At 41.3% G+C, this 15,675-nt stretch overlaps 1 protein-coding gene across 3 annotated transcripts; it reads left to right on the plus strand.

Annotated features, from left to right (window-relative positions):
- The first annotated feature begins 930 nt into the window (after positions 1-930).
- On the plus strand, positions 931-15,397 carry ncapg (non-SMC condensin I complex, subunit G). Of its 3 annotated transcripts, none has more exons than XM_054605189.1 (22): positions 931-1,038; positions 1,299-1,423; positions 2,492-2,734; positions 3,020-3,248; positions 3,650-3,795; positions 3,912-3,996; positions 4,250-4,442; positions 4,517-4,666; positions 6,098-6,238; positions 8,273-8,396; positions 8,578-8,667; positions 9,726-9,914; positions 10,030-10,140; positions 10,615-10,734; positions 11,345-11,581; positions 11,701-11,882; positions 12,529-12,694; positions 12,963-13,130; positions 14,293-14,416; positions 14,671-14,718; positions 14,816-14,885; positions 15,018-15,397. In XM_054605189.1, exons 2-22 carry the CDS (start codon positions 1,316-1,318, stop codon positions 15,142-15,144), a joined length of 3,051 nt encoding a protein of 1,016 aa, XP_054461164.1. In that variant the 5' UTR covers positions 931-1,038; positions 1,299-1,315; the 3' UTR covers positions 15,145-15,397. The 3 variants fall into 3 exon arrangements, with proteins under 3 accessions (XP_054461164.1, XP_054461162.1, XP_054461163.1); XM_054605187.1 differs by lacking the exon at positions 931-1,038 and adding an exon at positions 1,060-1,189; XM_054605188.1 differs by lacking the exon at positions 931-1,038 and adding an exon at positions 1,060-1,177.
- The last annotated feature ends 278 nt before the right edge of the window (positions 15,398-15,675 follow it).

Consider the following 15,675-nt stretch of genomic DNA (forward strand, 5'->3'; position numbering starts at 1 on the left):
CATAGGAGGTGCTCCCATCCACCCGTGGAGACGCTTGTTCCTGCCCTCTCCAGGGGTGAGCTGTCTGCTGTGACCCTGGTGGTTGCACACTATATATCTATCTGGCTCAAATGTGGGATATGAAATATTAGCAGTTCGGTGATTTATTTATTTCGTCCAACTGAATTAAAGCCACATGATTATTTGGTTCTTTGTACGTTTTTAAATTGACAAATTACCAAAAATCCAACCAGACACAGTAATGTGAGTGTTGAAAACTAATTGTTCATATGATGATATTTTTGGTGAATTTTGGAACTGTAAGATGGCAGAAAATACAAAGAAATTGGAACAAAGTGTCCAAAACTCTAAGAAGACCAAGCTCCCAATTAAAACAGAGAATGGTAGCAAATGTGGTCTGCTCCCAGCAACATGACAATAAAAACCTGTGCAATACATTACACATTACACTGTGCAATAATAGTTAAAAAAGTTAAAATAGTTAAAATAGTTTTTTTCTGTCTGTAAATATAATATTTCAGTTATTGTTGTTTTTCTACTGTTTTTTTTTTTTAATTGCTTATTTATAATACTTGTTTTTTTTATTTTCATTTTTTTTTTTTATCTTGTCTTCTTCTACTACGTCTCTTGTGTGCACTTTACTCTACGCTGCTGTAAGCCTGCAAATTTCCCCGCTGCGGGACTAATAAAGGATTATCTTATCTTATCTTATCTTAAATCTTAACATTTGAGAAGCTATTTCTCTGGAATGTTTTCCACTTTTTGCTAAATAAAAAAAATAAATACTAAAACAGTTAATGAATTATCAGAATAGTAATAGTATCCAATGAATTGGTTTTGTGTCAGCCCTCCTACTTTTGAATAGTTCAGTAGTCAGCCAGAGGAGTATAGTAACCCCTGCCAGGCTAAACGCAGGGCTCAAATAGGCGTCACCCTAAACGTCATCATTTAGTAACAACGTCTCAGTTCTCGCGAGGACACGCGAGAGTTGAATTTGAAAACAGGCGGCAGCGTTGCGAGCGGAAAACCGAAGAAAAGGTACATTTCGAAAGCTCCTAATACGTATAAGTATTCAGTAGAACACAGCAGTGCGTTAGTGTAGTGACTGCGGGTTAGCGTAGCTTCCAGGGGACGTAGTGCTCCTGCTCTTCCCGCAGTGAGAGCTGGATGAGCTGGGGTGAAGCGAAGTGTAAACTGCTCGTTTGTCTCTGGCGTCTCACGAGCTCACAAGCTCTTTGGTAGTTCCTGTGGTGAAAGTTGATGCTTAGTGTTAACCTGATTCTCTCGTTTTAATTTAGATTTCTGTGAAGCAAAGATGACCGCAGACAATGAAATGGACATTAAAGAGGCGTTTCAGCGCGCGCAGAAGGGCCACAACAACAAGGCGAAGCTGGTCGCGAGCCTGAACAGCCGCTACGACAAGGTGAGTGCTGTGTGGTCACGTGTGAATATATCACATTAATATATCATATGTGTGATCATGTGAATCTATCATATGAATCTATCACATGTGTGAATCTATCACATGTGTGAATATATCACATTAATATATCATATGTGTGAATCTATCATATGTGTGAATATATCATATGTGAATATATCACATGTGAATCTATCATATGTGTGAATCTATCACATGTGTGAATCTATCATATGTGAATCTATCATATGTGAATCTATCATATGTGTGAATCTATCATATGTGTGAATCTATCACATGTGAATATCACATGTGTGAATCTATCATATATGAATCTATCATATGTGAATCTATCACATGTGAATCTATCATATGTGTGAATCTATCATATGAATAATCTATCATATATGAATCTATCACATGTGAATCCATCATATGTGAATCTATCATATATACTTCCTGTAAGTCGCTTTGGATAAAAGCGTCTGCTAAATGACTGTAATGTAATGTAATATGTGAATCTATCATACGTGAATAATCTATCATATATGAATCCATCATAAGTGAATCTATCAATGCTTTCTGCAGGGTTTTGTTTAACAGTTAAGCTCTTAGTTTAAATCCATGTCTGTAATCCATGTTCCAAGTTTTTGGAAAGCATCTTTAAACAACAGCACAATTGAAACTGCTTTACTTGCAGATACAAGAAACACAAGACAAGAAAAAGAAAACAAGGCAATAAAAAATAGAGTGCAGTTCAAATGAAAGGAGAGATTTGAAATAATAGCCCCAAATGTGACATAATAAATGTAAGTGGCAAACAGAAAAGTTTAAATCCACATGTGATGGATAGAAACTGTTTTGTTTGACCCTGGGGACATTAAGCTAACCCGTGAGATAACCTATTGCTGATCTCTTCTGTTGTGAATGAGTATATCCAAAAATCATGACTTATGTTTCAAATATTGCCATTATTCACAATCAAAAAAAACAAAAACCTAAACTATTGTTTCTCCTGGTTTGCATCCCTTGTCTTCTGTTACTGATGACATCCTCCATCTCCTCAACCAGCTTGAGGACAAGACACTTTTCCACGAGGAGTTCGTCCACTACCTGAAGTACGCCATGATTGTGTACAAGCGTGAGCCCACGGTGGAAAATGTCATGGAGTTTGTTGCGAGGTTTGCCACAAGTTTCCAATCTCCACCTAAAACGGAGGAGGAGGAGGACCGGCCGGAGGATGAAGAGGAGGAGGAAGAAGATGATGAGGATGATCATCCATTTTTGAGTTTCCTTTTCAACTTTCTGTTGGAGGTATAAACATTATTACACTCACATGTGTGCTAAATGATTACAAAAGATCAACGTTGTGTGCTCTACAAAGGAGCCCTGATGTGATTGATGTGTTTGCTGCCTTTTAATCAGATTTCTTCCTGTCCACTCTGTCTCCTTTCTTTTCCTGTTGGACCATCTCTCTGTCCAACATGTCCTTTTTCCTTTGATACATGTCTCTTTTTGCCACCTTCTCCCCCATTCCATATCTCGCTCCCCTTTCTGCCCTTATCCTCCCAAACTCTTTGGCCTTTCCTTTCCCCTCAGTCCCATGCAGCCAGTAGCCATGCTGTGCGTTTCCGTGTGTGCCAGCTGATCAACAAGCTGCTCGGCAGTATGGCTGAGAACGCCCAGATAGACGATGACCTCTTTGATCGCATCCACCAAGCCATGCTGGTGCGCGTCACCGACAAGTTCCCCAATGTGAGGATTCAGGCCGCTTTGGCCATGACACGTCTACAGCAGCCAAAGGATCCCGACTGTCCAACCATCAATGGTTTGTGTCCTACTTTATTTTTGATTGGACAAAACACACACATTTTAAATACTCACCTGCTGTACATAGTAAAGTTTTCATTCCTTTTGTGTATTTTTATCTGTATATTGTTGTTATTGTGTTGTATATTGTTGTTTGTTGTACAGTGTTTGTTGTTCGCTGCTGCTGGCTGGCTGAGGGCTACCAAACGAAATTTCGTTGTATCACTACAATGACATTAAAAACCTCTTTATCTCTTTATCTTTACTTGAGCAAATGCAGAACATATCATCACTGTTCAACTGTAAAATGCACTGCCTTCAGTACATCATCCTTGAAGTATCCTTTGTTTTTTTGTGATTTAATATGTACGTTCTTTGGCCCTCTCACTGTTTAACGCTCCATTTCTTTCCACTGTCCAGCATACATGTTGATTCTAGAAAACGATACTAATGCTGAGGTGCGACGCGCTGTCCTTTCCTGCATTGCGATGTCCCCTTGCACCCTCCCAAAAGTACTCAAACGCACCAGGGACATCAAAGAGAACGTCCGCAAGCTAGCCTACCAGGTAGCCGCAAACACAGTCGGATGATCCGGGTTCATCAGCAGATGACAACATGATAAAGTGGCTTCAACTTCATGAATTGGGGTGAAACGTTCTCTCTTTTGTTTTTCCTTTTTTAGGTTCTGGCCGAAAAAGTTCACATCAAAGCTTTGACCATCGCACAGAGAGTTGGTCTACTGCAGCAGGGTCTCCATGACACCTCAGGTATTATTGATTTCTCTATTTGTGTCACATTACATTTTTACAGACCCGTTTGCCAATCAAGTACTTGCACTTTCAGTAAGCAAAAAAAAATGTTTTTGTATGTTATCAGGTAATCTGTTGAATTATTGCCTAATTAATTGTTTAAAGTTACTCCAAGTGGGTTCAAATACATTTTCTGTCCATCAAGTGTTTGGCTCAGCTCTTTATTACATTGTGGCCATTGAACATATCTGATTGGTTGTGTGTGTTGCAGAAACGGTGAGGGAGGTAGTTTGTTCTCGTCTGCTGCCGGCCTGGATGCTCCGGGTGGAGGGTAATGTCATTGAGCTGCTCCACCGGCTGGATGTAGAGAACTGTGCCCAGACAGCTCTGGACACGCTGAAAGCCATCTTCAGAGGCACGCCTACTGAAGAACTGCTGCAGAAGAGAGTGCAGCTTGACAACAGGTACACTTAAAACACCCTCTCTCTGTCTCACGCTTGTCATTGCCTCATTCATAAAATGTCTGTGTTGTCAACAGGAAGCTGGTCCCGGTGGACTCTCTTTCCTGCGAGAATGTGCTTTACTGGAGAGCTCTGTGTGAGTTTATCAAGGCTAAAGGAGACGAAGGTGATGAAATGCTGGAGCAAGTGTTGCCGGACGCTGCCACTTATGCCGACTACCTCTACGGGTGAGAGAAGAGACGGTTCACTGGATTACATTACTAGATTCCTAACTTATGTATAATTTACCACTGCTGGAGATCATTAGCACCAGCCTCTACAGACTGATTTATTCTGGTAGTTAAAAGGATTGTTTCACATTTGTTCAAGTCTTTCGTGAAACAATAATCAGATGCCCATATGATCACTGAAACAGGTGTTTCTAATTGTTCTTAGGAGGGTTAATAAGACTTGAAACTGGCAACTAAGACCCTAAACTCATCTTTTCAATGTTTACTGAGGTAAAAACTATACAATCTGGCCTCTTTTTGAGGATAGTCACCCCCTTCTGGCCATTAGAAAGAATGCACTTTAAGGCACTTCCACATTGGCTTCACTTTTCAGACCCAGAGGTCGCTGCCTGGCAAAAACCCCTTTCAAAACTTTCTCCAGAGTGAATATATAGTTATCTTTTACAGCCTCTTATAAGTTAGCATTTTTTGTTGTACCAAAGTCCCTCTCTTTGTAAACCGTTCCTCAGTGCAGCTCAGGATGGAAACACCGTGGGGAGAATTCTCCACATATTAACGTCGGTTAAAGTTTTGAATATATTTTTCACAGAATGACGGCTGTGGACTTCGTGCATGAACACGAGAAATGATTAGATGCAAAACCTGTTCATGTTGTTCAAATGGGCACCTGACTGTTGGTTTAGGATGTACGTTAAGAATTGTTAACCTTACCTTTTAATAAAGTATGCAATAGTTAATATTGTAACTTTGCGTTGCTCAAAACTGAGTACCTAACGCAGGTGCCATAATGCTCTTTGCCCAGGTATCTGAATGCAGGTCCTGTGTTTTCAGAGGAGCTCATCATGTATGTTACTGTGTGGCTAACTCACTGCTTCTGCTCAATTCGTCGTGCTAGTTATTTAAAAGTGTGATGCCGATATAAAAGCAGCCAAACCCCAGAAAGGCAAGGACAAAAAGTGTGCCGATGCTCAGCTGTTAACATGTTAACACGCCATCATGTGATGTGTCACGTCGCGTGCTTCGACTACTTCAATATGTAGGCTGAAGGCTAACTGATACACAGTGACAGTTTTTGCAGTTTGATTGCTATTGCTGTTTTATTCTTTAAGATGTAGTTTTTGCTTTTGATGGCTGGACCCCATTCATCTGGGGACTGGCCATTGTGATTTGAGAAACGACATACTGCAGTTTGTAATCTCACATTGACTTCCAAATATGAGCATAAATCACAAAATGCCTTCCACACTCACTCATTTATACTAAATCCCAGGACTCAATTATATTTTTTTCTGCGCATCACCCTAGGAGTATTCTGCTGTTTCACCACCTGGCCTAATGAATGTGATGCTACAGTGTGAAATGCTCATTTAATTCAATTTGCTGCAACTAAGTGGCCTCTCTAAATTGAGTGACCGTTGTCCGTCGCAGATATCTGAAGGCAGTACCTTTGCTGTCAGAGGAGCAGAGGGCCGACTTCAACCAGCTGGAGCTCGTCATGACCAAGGAGTTCATCTCCCAGCAGCTCATCCGTCTCATCGGATGTCTGGACACCAACGAGGAGGGCGGCAGGTGAGATGAGGACCAGCGACCCAAAAAACATGCTTTTTCACGCACTGCTTCATTTTGGGGCCATTTGACTTCTATAGCATGTTATTTCAGATTAGTTAAAATAAAACATCCAAAATACACATTTGAATATTTAACTACTTTGTCTATTTGCGTGTGTAAATTTATTCTTAATTCAGCAAAAGGTTCCATCAGATAACGCCTTATTTGCATATTTAAACAAACATTTTCAGAAAACTGAGATTTCATTTTTTCTTACAGTCAGGAATCAATTGGGGAAGTTTCAAGTTAGGGCTGGGCGATAATTCAATATGATCATTCATTATCTTTAATCATACCGTGATGAAATGACATCGAAATGTCGCGATTCGCAATTATGTTGTCAAAATTGATAACAAGCACATGCAAAATCAAACATGATCATTTCGCAAGTAAAGTTCTTAATAAATGAGAAAATCCCTTTAATTTTTCACATAATTCACACAAAAGTATACAAAACCATGTGGTTTTTCATATAGACTATTTATTTATTGTATTGCCAAAAAAGAAAACTATATTGTGATGTATATCGTTATCGAGATTTTTACTATGCATATTTTTAAAGACCGTTTTCGCAAAATGAGATTTTTCCTCAGACCCAGAAATCTCCTCCATCACTTCAGTAGCACTAACATACACCAAACGTCCCATTTTCATTCCCATCTATATTCTGAACATTTTACACAGTTCATATATCATTTATACCCTTAATTTATACAGCATTTTATTAAGAAAAAAAACATGGTAAAAATTGTCAATTCAATTCAATTCAGTTTATTTTGTATAGCCCAGAATCACAAATTACAAATTTGCCTCAGAGGGCTTTACAATCTGTGCACATGAGACATCCTCTGTCCCTGAACCTTCACATTCACAGGAAAAACTCCTCTAAAAAAAAACCCTTTAACAGGGAGAAAAAAGGAAGAAACCTCTGGGAGAACGACAGAGGAGGGATCCTTCTCCCAGGATGGACAGAATGCAATAGATGTCATGTGTACAGAATGAACAGCATAACAGAGATACAACACATTCAATGTATATGACATAAATGATTCATATAATAAGACTACTTATAATAACAGCAGCAATTATTACAGTAGAATTATAATTATGAAAATAGGGATAGTAATGTGATTAATAATAATAATGGAAGTAGCAGTGGGTGTCAGTCGGCTCACAGCAGGAGGCACGACTACGGTCCAGGTACCACAACGATTCATGGAAACCTGCAGAACGAGAAAGCAAAAAGGGCTTCAGGGTGGAAGTAAAGCTAAAATGCTTAATGGTACAGGTAATAGTAATAGTAATGTGACTAGTAATAACAATGGTGGTAGCAGTCGGTGTCAGCAGGGCCGTAGCAGGATGCACGACCACGGTCCAGGTACAGCAACACAATGAAACAAGAATTTTGAACCTGGCTTTATCCAATGTTCAGATTTGCGGTCTGGAAATGTTTGAAAATGAGCAAATACTATATAAGATAATGCCTCGATTGCACATCTAAATTTACAATTTCAGAAAACTTTAACACAAACAATGATTGCCTTAATTAACTGGTGAAGTTGTATTGTGATATCTAATATATGTATATATATATATATATATATATATTTTTTTAAACTTTTACCCTATTCAGTTATTGGTTTATTCAGCTACTCAGAGGAGTCAGACTTGAGAGAGGCTCGGCGGGACCATAAGACGTTTTGAGGAAATTATTAATATACGTGTCCTTCTGATTCGGGAAAAATAATCACATTTCACTTCATAAGAACAAAAATATAATGCTACATTGTTTCCTTCATTTTATTCTTGCCGCTATTATTTCTTTAAATACATGAGCTTCAGACAATGAATTGCAATCCACCATCTCGGTGTCCATAATTCGGAATAGCTCCAGCCGTATTTGGTTCTGCTTATCAAACTCTTGTATTATGTCGAGTTTGCCAAGTATGATGAGGTGTTTGTAGTCAGACTTATCATGTTGCATGTTCATTGTAGGAAGCGCGTGTTGGCCGTCCTGCAGGAGATGTTGGCTCTTCCACAGACTCCCTCCTCCCTGGTCTCCCTTCTCACCGAGAAACTTCTCTCCCTCGTTGCTGACGACCACAGACGCATTCAGACTGTGAGTTTTACACTTAAATCTCAACTCTGTCACTGCTGTAAATCCAGTGTTGTGCTGATGAATGAAACTGTCCTACACTACCAAAGGTATTTTCGTTTGGGATGTCCCAAAAAACGAAACCGATTTTCCTTTCAGTGAAGTTAGATCTCTAAAAAAAAAGAGCGTCCTTTGTGTCACGCAGGTGGCTGAAATCATCTCGGATGTGAGGGAGCCCATCATGGAGGCCAGTCAGACGCTGGACAAGAACATGAGCCGTCGGCAGCAGGTCCAGGTGAGCAACACTCTGCCCACTGAAAGCACCCGGACACACTTGGATCCAATAATCTCTTCAAAATACCTCGCTGTATTTAGGATGGGTGAAAACGCCACATATTTGGCCTCATTGCTAGTCTCTATTCCGTAATAAAGTTAAAGCTATTACAAAGCCAAATAACTCAATATATCAGGCAGGCAGAAATGATGTCTTAACGAGGCTTTGGCAGGCTCAGTCTTAAAGCTAGAGTGAAGATACTGGTATCATATCAATCTGGACCCTGTCCTGCTAGCTTGTCAGGAAGAGGGCTACATTTTGGCGATAGATTACTGGCCTGCCGACTTTTCAAAAGGGACCGTTGACCTCACACATCAAGATGGATGGATGGATGGATGGATGGATGGATGGATGTATACAATTATGAGACTAAAGTGAGCATGAGAGTGGCCTTCACATACTTCTGTCTTTATCTCTATTCTCAACCCTCGTACACGCCGGCTATTTCTTTCAATTAAATAACTAATTATTCCATTTTTTGATTTTATTTTATTCTGGTGTATCTCAAATGAATCTTACGGTTCTGAGCTTCCAGTTGATTTTCTATTTGGCTTATACTGGTGACCTGCTTTCTGCCCCTGAAGATCCCCATCTATAAAAGACAATGTGTGTCTATGTGGGTCTCTAAGGCTTAACCTCAGTGGAAGTCGGTGGTTACCTAGTAACACAAATAGGCAAGGAGGGATTGCTCACAACACATCTCTCCTCTCCCCCTCAAAGTATGTATTATCTTGGAGGCCAAACAGCAGCAGAGGAAGACAGTCCTTGCCCAGGTGTATAATAACTTCCATCCCTCCAGTGCAACTGCGTTCTCTCTGTCCATCTCTGTGTTTCAGTCGGTAAAGGCAGAGTGGGCTCCAGAGGTCTGTCAGCTGGCCCAGAGCCCCAGGTGTTGTTGTTGTTTGTCCTGTAAATGAAGATGCAGTCGCCCGTCTTTTCAGTCTAGAACCCTCGGGAGTGTATGTCAGCTGAGGAACGACTCCCTTACTCTGTTCATGTCCCCAACCCCTCCCCTGCAGCTAGCGGAGGTGAAGGTGAGCATCTTGGAGGCCAAGCAAACCCTGGAGGACTGCATCGCCGCCCAGGACTTCAGCCGTGCCGCAGAGCTGAAGGACTCTATCACAGGGTTCGAGAACCGCCGGAACCAGATCCTCCAGGAAATCGCAGAGAGCAGCCAGCCGGCCGACAAGGAGATCCGCGCCGAGAAGGTACGTAACATGTCATTTAATATTTACGCTGTCTAGTTTAAGAGATCTTCCTCCTGGAATAAAAACAGGAAACGGAGTTAACACCTTTTTGGTTTTATTTTTTCTTTTATTTCAGAATGACCCGGAGACTCTCCTGAGATGTCTGATAATGTGCGCAGAACTACTGAAGCAGATGAGCATCAAGACACGAATCGGTCCAACCACAAGCGCCTTAATGTCCTCACTGGTATAAACCCGCCCAGCACACATCATCAATGTTTTCACTTCAACGTGACTGTAGATGTACAGAACACAAGCCATAGTTTTCTTTCCTTATTCATTCACATATCTGTGATCATCTCTCTGATTGGACAGCATACATTATCACAGTCAAGTTATGGAAATGACTGTTCTTGATATACACCAAACCATGTGGATAATTAATCTGTGTATTAAACACAGGGACTGAGTCAGATTATGACTAAATCAACTGCATACTTTTTAATGATACAATGCTGTGTTACTTATTAACCTCATGATGCTAAGCTTTTAAACTTTTGTTACAATTAGAGTAATTTCATTTTGATGACGTCCAAAGTCTCTTTTACCCCCATGATGAAACTTTTGAATCATCCGTGGTTATTTGCTCATCCTTTGTTTTTGTCATCTGAAGTAGAGTTGGTAAACGTTAGCTGATGTCTTTATTGTCTCCGTCCCTCAGGTCCTGCCCAGCATCGCGAACGCTCACCCTGCTGTCCGTAACATGGCCGTGGTTTGTCTGGGAACATGCACTCTGCACAGCAAGGAGCTCGCCAAAACCCACATGGTCCTGCTTCTGCAGGTAATGTCAAACACGTGTGTTTCATCCACCAACAGTTCAAATACATTTATAAACAATGCTTCATGTTAAAGAGGAGCTAGACCCCAAAACCAAATGAAAACCAATGTATATGGTTATTTAGTAGTGTTGTGTGTGTGTGTATAATCACAACATAACAATAGTCAGCATGCTCGCAATTAGCATTATTGCTAGCTATTAGCATAAGCTAATTGAAAGGGTAATGGCTTAAATGAACAATAAGTTAAAACGATAAAGTCCATGTTACAAGTACATTTTCAAGTAAGGTAGACCAAGCCCAGCAGTTCAGGTGGTGCTATTTATGTTCTATAACTAGCATCTTAAATCAGCAAGGAACAAGCAAGCTAACTAGCTAACTAGCCAGCCTCTAGGTGAGTTAATCCCCCCCCACCGAAAATAAATAAAAATAAAGATATATATAAAACCCCTGGTGGTATCTGCTTGTGCGGATAGTAATGATTAATACAAACTTGTAAGACAACATACTAACACAAAGGCGATTTTATTTTTATTTGGTTATTTTGGTTCACTCAACCCAAAGCGCAGACATTGGCAGTGCAAACATTGTAGATTTGTGTGTGCCGTGTTTCAGATCGCCCAGCTGGATGAGGTGAAGATCCGTATCAGTGCTCTGCGGGCCATCATCGACCTGCTGCTGCTGTTTGGCTTCCAGCTGCTCTCCGAAACAGCTGCCACTCAGACAGCCCCGCAATCCCAATCACCGGACAGACAGGAGGAGGACGCTCCAGCAACCGAGGAGAAGGGAGACGCACCAGAGGACACGGCACAGAGCATACTCGTGATGCTGTCAGAGTTACTGGACAGTGAGGTGAGGTTGGGGGGTTGAAATATTTAATCAATAAACAGAATTATGCATCTAGTTATCCTGGATGTAAAGTAGCCGAAGACGGTTTTATTGGATTATCTGTGTTTGTTCGACATTTCCAGGTGTCGGACCTGCGCACAGAGACTGCGGAGGGCCTGGCCAAACTAATGTACACCGGCCGGATCTCAAGTGCCAAGATGCTCTCCCGCCTGGTGCTGCTGTGGTACAATCCCGTCACAGAGGACGACACCCGCCTACGGCACTGCCTCGGCGTCTTCTTCCAGCTCTACGCCCGCGAGAGCAGGTCACACATGCACACATGCACAAGCCGACCATGATGACACCATTTATTACCCCTGTGTTTTACATCCTTTAATAGTAGGATATTATGCATAGCTTTTAACCTGAAACATTCAAATTGATTATTTATTTATTTTTCTACTCACAAATTGTGCAGTACTTTGTCAGTTGACAAGGAGAACTTGAACAGAGTGCTGTTTTTACGCAATATAAACTAATATGGAGTCAGTGTATCATACAAAATGTCACAGAATAGTATGTCACAAAAAAGTCAGAGAAATATCAGTTTAGTAAATCCTAAAATAAATTAAAAGAAAGTCATAAAATAAGAAAAAGTAAGAAAAAAAAATCATACTATAGTAAGTTGTAAAAGTCATAATATAGAATGTTATAAAAAAAGTCATAAAAACGTTATAGTATGTCATAAAAAGTCTTGGTATAGTATGTCATAGAAAAGTAAAAAAAAAAGTCATAGAAAATGTCATAAAATCGTCATAGTATAGAATGTCTTCAAAAAGTCATAGTATAGTATGTAGTAGTGTATAGTAACAAAAGCCATAGCATATAGTTTGTCATAGTATGTCATTGTATATCATAGTATGTAGAATACAGTAGTAAAAGTCGTAGTACTGTGTCTCTGTGTGCATTAGGGCTCACCAGGAGGTCGTGGAGGAGGGCTTCCTGCCGACCGTTCGGACTCTGATGAATGCCCCGGCCACCTCTCCACTAGCTGAGGTGGATATTAACAATGTGGTGGAGCTGCTTGTGGAGCTGACCCGTCCAAGCGCACTCATTAAACCCTCGACCAACACAGAGGTAAGAAACATCCCCGGAACATGGTGAACTCACACAACCCTCAGTGACCAATCGAATAGAAGTCTTCTGAGCTTTCCATAACATTGCTTTCTTCCAACAAATGCATATTCATTTATTTTTTTGCATAAATGAAGTTTGTAATTTGTTCTTCTGAATGCTCCAGTTCGTGTTGGATCATGCAGAGCTTTAATTAATGGTTTTGAGTAAGCACTCAAACCGCTTAATGAGGCGACAACAAATAGCGATAATTGAGTGCATGTGTCTGCAGGAGGTGTGTGTCCACGACTACTTGGCTGTGCGTATGTGTGGGGAGATGTTGAAGGACCCCACCGCCCCTGAGGTGCGTCTCTACGCCAAGACTCTGAGCAGCCTGGAGCTCAGCAGAGACGAGACCGTCAGGAAGGACCTGCAAACGCTGCTGCAGCAGCTTGTTCAGGTACCGAGACCACCGGCACCCTGGCAGCTCTGTGAGGCTACCATGTTGATGTTAGCCATTCATTTAGCCTGTTAGCATGCTAGTTAGCACCAAACACCAAGAACAACTGAGGCTGGTGGGACTGTGATTAGCTTTGCAAGTGTTTTATTGTAAGCCTAAAGTATTGCACACATCGACATTTTGATCTGATGATGGCGCTAGATGAAGAGTTATGGGATTTGCTAAACAATTCTTCCAGAGGGGAACAACAATGTGAGAAGCAACTTTCACGGCAAGCCATCCAATAAACGTTGAGATATTTTATTCAAACCCACAAACGTCAACTTCACCGTGTTGCTAAATGAAAAGTCGGGGATCATCACAGTCAGGTTGGTATCTTATGAATGTGCTCATTTATGTCAAAATGCCATGGTAACCCACTGAACCATTGTTAAGATATTTCAGTCCGGACCAAAAGAATGACATAGGCCCAATCCTAATGCCCCCCTAAAGCCTAAACCCTGAACCCCAATCCTAATGCCCCCCTAAAGCCTAAACCCTGAACCATCAGGGACTTAGCTAATGTCACTTTCTGAAATGGTTGAGTCTGAGAGGCTGCAAGGGCTTAAATGATGTAAATCCAGATGGGACAGCACTGTGCTGCCACATATTGCGTTACCATGACAATGTCATAACATGTTATTTACAATAGTGGGTATTTATACTTAATAATCAGGCTTGCCTTTGGAGTTCAGGTGATTGTTATCTATGATCCACTCAACTATTTTTGTCAAAACAGCTTGAATAAAAAAAAAAATCTTTAATCTTTCAGTGTAAATTGAATATGCCAGGCTGAAAACCCATGTGTGTTTTAATGTCACATTGCTATGACTTGTGGGTAATTCCCTTGGACATAGTCTGAAGAGATGCTGACTATTGAAAGTGTTCATAAAGAATTCACATTGTCTGCGAGAGAGCCTTCAAACCCTCAACCATTAGACAGGCGGGCCGACCTTAGCGGTCAGGGACTGTGCAGGAACGCGCCTCAAAGTCTGTGAGATTGGTATTGGGCCGTAATTAATAATTAATCATTTTAATAATCATTTCGGGTACACTTTCATATGTCTGCCTCTTGAAAGGCCCGATGTTTCATTCCTCCCCCCCCCCCGTCTCTTTTCCTCAGGTGGTGAAGGATCGCGTCTGTCTCCGCGCTCTGGAGAAAATGGTTTATCAGCTGGTGGATTCAAGAGAACAGGCCGAGCTCCTCAGCGCCAGCGCTCTACAGCCGCTGGACGTCAACGCAGATGGTACGCATGAAGGCACCGCGACAAGCCCGACGTCACGCTGAGCACCCCAAACAAACGTTGCCTTCTGACTAGATTAACGCCGCACACGTTTGTGACAACTCTTCCTGTAAAAGGATTATGTCTTATAACCAGAGTGCTGCTAAGTGGATTAAAAATGCTTCTACATCCCATTCGCTGTCCGTCAATACAAGAACAAATCTAGTGCAGGGAGGAACTGCAAAAATATGAATTTTCCATCTCAATTCTGTCCACAGAGGCTGCCACAGACGATCCATCAAAATCTGCCAAGAGAGCCAAGAGAGGTAAAGCAGGTTCCGAATACTCATAGTGCCACTTTATTGTTAGAGCTCTTCTTGGCTACTCAGCACTGTGAGGTAACCTGAGCGTTTGTGTGCACAGGTCAGAGGAAAGCCTCCGCAGCCAAAGGGGGGAGAAAGCCGAGCAGGAGGGCCGAGTCCTCGGAGGAGAGGTGAGCGTTTTCAGTCCACTCCCGTCAGCACATGAGCAAGCACGACAACATCCCTTTTAGAAAGATTATATCCACGATACATCATTTCCATGCTCTCATATTCATCTGCTTTTTTTGTGGGGGGGGGCGCAGCGATGGAGAAAATGTCCCAGAGTCAGTTCCTGTTGTGCGTCCTTCACGGAGGGCCAAGACTGCAGCTCTGGAGAAAACCAAGCTGGACCTCAACACCCTCATCAACCAGGAGGCCAACGTGTCGTAGAAGACGGGTTACAGCTGATGCAAATTGTTTTATTTTTAACTGGTGTTCAAGTGCTTCAGTCTAATATAATTCACAAATACTTTTGTAACTTGAAGCTAATAACTTACTCTTTTATAGTCAAACTGAGCCTTCTCTACCTTGGAGCCCTTACAAAGGGGTAAACTCTTTTATATGTTGTCATATTTCCTTCTTTAGTTCTGTTTGTGTCCCAGTTTCTAGTTCTGTCAGTTATGTGTGTCAATAAAAGCTTGTTTCCAACCTCGTTGCTCTGTGTGGTCAACCAAAGATGTGTTTCCTCTCAGATTGTTTCAACTCGGCGAGAAAAGAGCAATGTAAAATCTTGCTACACTGCTTACAAAATTTAAAAGGTAGAGATATCATTTAAGTATTTTTTATTACCAAAATCCCAGTGCATTGTTATATTTGTTCAATTTGAGACAGTATCCCATAACACTATTGATACAAAAAACAGATTGAAAACATGCTTACCACCAAGTCATTTGGAGCAAAATGACATTTATTTGCCAGTAA

This window comes from Anoplopoma fimbria, chromosome 9 (assembly GCF_027596085.1).
Source record: "Anoplopoma fimbria isolate UVic2021 breed Golden Eagle Sablefish chromosome 9, Afim_UVic_2022, whole genome shotgun sequence".
NCBI classification, from domain to species: Eukaryota; Metazoa; Chordata; class Actinopteri; order Perciformes; family Anoplopomatidae; genus Anoplopoma; species Anoplopoma fimbria.

What these genes read in the sequence shown, in the direction of transcription:
- ncapg (XM_054605187.1), top strand. Translation starts at nt 1,168, where the DNA reads ATGAGCTGGGGTGAAGCGAAGT. An exon ending in CAGAGTTACTGGACAGTGAG is followed by an intron (nt 11,582 to 11,700) that starts GTGAGGTTGGGG and finishes CGACATTTCCAG; the next exon opens with GTGTCGGACCTGCGCACAGA. An exon ending in GCCGAGTCCTCGGAGGAGAG is followed by an intron (nt 14,886 to 15,017) that starts GTGAGCGTTTTC and finishes GGGGGGGCGCAG; the next exon opens with CGATGGAGAAAATGTCCCAG.